The 5,567-nt window shown below is 38.1% G+C and overlaps 1 protein-coding gene across 1 annotated transcript; it reads left to right on the top strand.

Annotated features, from left to right (window-relative positions):
- The first annotated feature begins 619 nt into the window (after positions 1 to 619).
- LOC116111812 lies at positions 620 to 1,680 on the top strand. Its single transcript, XM_031397961.1, has 3 exons — positions 620 to 761; positions 858 to 1,171; positions 1,285 to 1,680. The coding sequence occupies exons 1-3, from the start codon at positions 620 to 622 to the stop codon at positions 1,678 to 1,680; spliced, it is 852 nt and encodes a 283-aa protein (XP_031253821.1).
- The last annotated feature ends 3,887 nt before the right edge of the window (positions 1,681 to 5,567 follow it).

Here is a 5,567-nt window from a genome sequence, read left to right as displayed (position 1 = left end):
GAATATGTCATCATTTGGGTCTTGTCAACAATCTGCCTCCATGGATGTTTCACAAACTTTTCGAGGAAGAAATGATATAGCGTGGGCACATGTTAATGAGGGTGTGGATGAAATGGGAAGAAGATATTAACATGTCTTTACTGTGGCAAGATAATCAGAGGTGGAGGAATTTATCGAGTTAAATTACATCTAGCGGGTGTAAAGGGAGAAGTTGGAAAGTGCCCTAAAGTTCTTTTCGATGTTAAATTCAAGATTGGAGAAGCACTAAATGAAATTGGGGCCAATAATAAACAAAAAGTTGAACTTCGTAAGAATGCCAACCCTTATGGAGCTAGTGTACAACAATTTGAGGGTGATATGTTAGATGAAGATCAAGAGTGTGAAGAGGTTTCTCCATGTCCAGCTCCAGCTCCAACTTCAACTGCAAGTAGTAAAAGAAAAAAAATCTATTGGGATAGGTGACTATTTTGCTCCGAGGACTAATGCTAGGTGTCAACCCTCAATTAGGAGTGTTTTAGCCGGAAAAGAAGCTAAGTGGAGAGCGGACATGGCTGTTGCAAGGTTATTTTATGATTCTTGCATCCTAACTAATGTTATTAATTCAATTTATTTTCAACCTATGGCGGATGCTATAGCTACAATTGGTCCTGGGTATAAAATCTTAACTTACCATAATTTGCATGTGAATTTATTGAAAGATGCTAAGAAAGAAGTGCAATTACTTGTTGATAGTTACAAGAAAACTTGGGAGGATGTTGGAAGTACTTTAATGGTTGATGGTTGGACAGATAATTCACATAGGTCGTTGATTAATTTTCTAGTGTACTGTCCTAAATGAGTGTGTTTTGTGAAATCAGTGGATGCTTCAGATGTTGTAAAGGATGTTGCAACATTGTTCAGCTTGTTTGAGGAAATAGCTTTATGGGTTGGACCAAACAATATTGTCCATCTTGTCACTAACAATGGAGCAAACTATAAAGCTGCTGGAAGAATGTTGTCTGAAAAATATAGCAGTATTACTTGGTCTCCTTGTGCAGCACATTGCATTAATTTGATGTTGAAAGACATAGCTAAGATGAGTCATATAGTCAACCTTTCGACCCGTGCATTTGAGGTTACAAAGTTTGTGTATAATCATTCCTTTGTGCTGGCTTTGCTGAGGAAAAAACAGGTTATATACCTTTACTTCATAAGTTTATAATTTATATTGTCAAGATATATTATATATGTACACTTTTTAATAATTTACCAAGTGCTAACATTTATTGTCTATCACTTGAATAGGGTTGGACAGAAATTATACGCCCAGGTGCAACCCGTTTTGCCACAACTTTCATTGCATTGAGCAGCCTACATCAGCACAAACATGTTTTGCAATCTACAGTGACAGATAGAACTTTTGTGGAGTGCCGATATGCAAAAACTAATAAAGGCAAAGCCTTTATTTCCATAGTTCTAGATAACCAGTTCTGGGATGACATTGGTATAGTTTCCAAAGTTGTGAGTCCATTGATGCGTATGCTCCGGATTGTAGACTCAGATGAGAGGCCTTCAATAGGATATGTGTATGATGGCATGTACGGAACGAGAATGGGAATCAAAAAGCTATTTAAGAACAAGAAAAATTTGTACAAGCCTTATACAACAATTATCAAGATGAGTTGGGATGTTGCGCCGTGATCTTCATGCAGCAGCATATTATTTGAATCCTGCTTTTAAATATGACGAGGACACTTTTTCCAAAAAACCCGAGGTCATGTATGGTTTTCTTGACACTATTGACAATAAAGCAAGTGCATTCAAAATGAGCAAGACAACTTTACTTGATGAGAGTAGATTATATCGAGATCGTCTAGAAAGCTTTTCTCGTGAGCTTGTTTTTCAAACTTGCAAAACTACACGGCCAGGTATGTAATAATTATTAAATTTTTAAGTCTAATTTTTAAGTTATGAAATTGTGTTTATTTCTTATGTAATTTATATTTTTATTCTCAATTAGATGAATGGTGGAGGACATTTAGGTTTAGTACTCCAAATTTGTAAAAGTTTGCAATCAAAATTCTAAGTCAAACTTCGGCCTCTTCCGGATGTGAGCGAAATTGGAGTGTTTTTTAATGCATACATACTAAAAAGAGGAACAAATTGGAGCATCCACGGTTGAATGATTTGGTTTTCACTCATTATAACTTGCGTTTGCAAAAAAGGTATAAAGTCTTCTTCATTTTGTTATTTTTATTGATGTCTTTATTGGTCATGATTTGAATATTTAATTTTGCTATTTCAAGAGTTGTTACAAGAAAATTACATATGATCCTATTGATTATGAGAGTATTGATAAAACTGAATGGTGGATAGTTGATGAGAAAGAGGAGGTTGGTGAGCTTAATTATGATCAATTGGAACAATCATTATATGGAGAAGGAGCTATTCCTGTAGATGGTGGTGAATCTAGTGATCACCCTTCTTATTATGACTCAACAGATGCTTCAGAAGGTTATTTACAATTTTTTAAGCAATTTTAATTTGGTATTAGCTAGTTTATATTCAATTAGTTAAAATGGGAAGATTTCACTTATGGTTTTTCTTTTTTGCTAGAATTTTTTATAGATGATGTCGCCGATGTTAATAATGATGACGATCATCCATCAGGTGGTATGTGAATTGTCAATTTTAATTGAGGATGGAATGATGGATTGATTGATTGAAGACCATTTGGTGAATATCAATTTTTGTTAGAATGTTGAAATGTTGAGTCATTGACTTGAAAGTTGGAAACTTGAAACAACTATTATGTTATTTTTCTTCATTCATTTTGTTATTTTGATTTGTATTATTGATATAATGATGTTTGATGATGTTTTGCTATGGATTTTTTATTTTGGAGTTTATGATTTGGACTTTGGAGTAAAATTTGAGAAAGCAATGTATTCTGTGAACAGTAACTTAATGACATCATCATGCTAACGTCATCAAGTTACTGTTCACCGGTTGAACCAACTGGTTCAACCAGTGAAACCGATAGACCCAGGACCCGACGTTTTTGCCCGGTTTTGTCCCGGGTCAGTTTTTAAAACATTGGAATCGACAAGACCTTTCTCCGTTCAATCGGAATTCCAAATTCCGTTCAATCAGAACTTTAAGCTTTTTAAAGCAAAACTTCTTCTCCAAATTTTTCAAAATCTTTCAAAAAGAAAAACACCTTCGAATCCAACTCCAAATCTACCGGAAATCAAAGCACACAGAAGAGAAAGAGAAAAGAAAACAAAGCAACAAACAAATTGTGCAAAAGTAGAGTATTTATAATGAATGAAGCTGGGATCTAAAGAGGAGAATCACTGTTACCGAGGAAAACTTGAAACGAACGAAAGACACAGACGAGAAGAGAAGAAAATTGGAGAAAACTGGAGAAGAAACTCGAAATGGAGATGACCAGTCCACTCCCTCGGTTTTATGGAAAAAGCCTGTAAAGGAAGACACGTGGCAGCCCCCAATTGGTAATGGGACAGAGTGACTTTCCGTTTTCCCATCCAAAATGAAGACCGAATCACCACCATACATGTGGAGGAGATCCGCGACACCTAGGAAATCACAATCCCGTTCATGCTTAATCACCCAGCTTATTTGACCGAGCTAGCCTACCAATCACCCGTGACAAAGGCAACTCTCCTTGACACTTTACCTATTCAAGAGACTCCTCAAGCCGAACGACCAACAAAGAATATTGAACCCTGCCTCCTGCCTCGAAACAAGCATTGGCAAAAGAAGGATACCGACCTGTTCGGTCATCCCCGACAGACGAGCCGATCGGGAAGAGTACGCTAGCATGTGCACATCCCTTGGCTCGGCCTTAACCAATCCGTCCAAGGCTCCACAGCTACATTAGCCCCTTGCGCCCTGTTCGGCCGAATAGCTCTGAGTGGACGCACCTTAAGTAGATAATTCATTCATTCATTTGCCCATTCGGCCTAGCGGATCTAGCGAATGCACCTGCAGCAGACAATTCTTCATTTCTATACCCGGTCGAACACACCAAGCCAGTACATGTACGCTAGACTATTCACCCACTTGGCCCCATACACCGATCGACGGAATCCCTTTGGATTGATCACATACCCCGACTCGAATAAAGGCACCAAGCTTGTACACGACCACGTCACCTCAGTCCAACCGATCAGTCGTACCGAAGAACGACTAACTGCTAGCAGGGTCATGCGGTTAGTCGGTCGACCATGAAGGCCGACCTGATACGCCTCAGAGGACACATACTCTCTAAGTTAAGCACTCATTAACTCAGAGAGTGAGGGGCAAACTGTTAGGGCCAAAAAATGTCCTCATCCCAAATAGGATAACTGATCTGACAGAGTTAGACCTAGCCTAGTCCCGATGCAGTCCGAGGTAGAATTCCCCATATGAGGCCATTCAATATGAAGTCCATCCGGTCCATACTATCTGGACCCAAGCCTCCTAATCCCAGCACACCATCTGGGCCTACAGCCCAGTTTGGAGCACACAGTCAACTACGGATCACACTCCTGCTTGAACTCTGATAAGGTAGTCCACTACTACCCCAACTCCCCCAACATCCGTAACCAAATCACACTCGGACTCCCTTCCACGCCAAGATAAGAAGGCCAAAGGATACATCCCTGGGGAAAAAAGATTACTATGAGAACTCCCAGTTCCACCAAGATTGGGAGACTAGACAGTCACTATTTAAACAGAGGTCAACCCTCTCACAGGACACATTACATTACACCTTCAGACCTCGGAGTTCCCGCTTGAGAACTTCACATTACATTACACCTTCAGCCCTCACTAAACCCCGATGTTTTCCGTCGCTTCATGTTTGTTTCTCTACGTGTGTAGGTACAGCAGATCGCTAGTGGCTTCATCCTTACGGGATTAGTCTCTCTTTCCGTACAGGTAGATTTTTACGTCTACAGATGGAGAGACTTGGGCATTGACTCAACAATGTTAATAGGAAAATTCAAACAGATGACTGTCACTTGTAATTGCAATAATGATCAAAAATAAATGTTAATAAATCAATGGTGAAGACTATTTACGACAGTCATAGACAATCTATCATCTATCAACCTTTTATATCAATGTTAATAAATCAAAATCGTATATTTTTATTTGGAAAAGTATTTCTACATAAATACATCTTTTTATAAAATTTTCGTAAGATTTTAAGAAAGCTTTGGTGAAGTTTCATGGTGAGTGCATGGACGTTGTAGGCTAGTACAATGACATTGGCTTATGCTTGGAAATTTACTATAACAACAATATGGAAATTTACTAAAAGAACAAGTAGACATTGAAAAAGACTTGGAGTGGAATTATTGTGATGGTGGAGTCAAAGACTTCTAAAACTAAATTAGTTGCACTCAATTTCCCATCTTTCCTCATCCAAAATATTCTATTTTTATTTATTGTTTGATTTGTAAAGTATTTCTACATAAATAACATCGTTTGTAAATTTCATCCTAAGATTGAAAGAAAGACTTTATCAATCCTAAGGTTTAAATTTCAAAGAGAGGTGAGATATTCAAACATTTGGGGTG

The sequence above is a fragment of the Pistacia vera genome, unplaced genomic scaffold (genome assembly GCF_008641045.1).
Source record: "Pistacia vera cultivar Batoury unplaced genomic scaffold, PisVer_v2 Contig650, whole genome shotgun sequence".
NCBI classification, from domain to species: Eukaryota; Viridiplantae; Streptophyta; class Magnoliopsida; order Sapindales; family Anacardiaceae; genus Pistacia; species Pistacia vera.
This window is presented reverse-complemented; position numbering and strand designations above follow the sequence as displayed.

Excerpts from the sequence above, each read along its gene's own strand:
- LOC116111812 (XM_031397961.1), top strand. The coding sequence starts at position 620 with ATGGCGGATGCTATAGCTACAATTGGTCCTGGGTATAAAATCTTAACT. Across the intron at positions 762-857 it reads AACTTGGGAGGATGTTGGAA|TGGATGCTTCAGATGTTGTA; the intron begins GTACTTTAATGG and ends TTGTGAAATCAG. Across the intron at positions 1,172-1,284 it reads CTTTGCTGAGGAAAAAACAG|GGTTGGACAGAAATTATACG; the intron begins GTTATATACCTT and ends TCACTTGAATAG.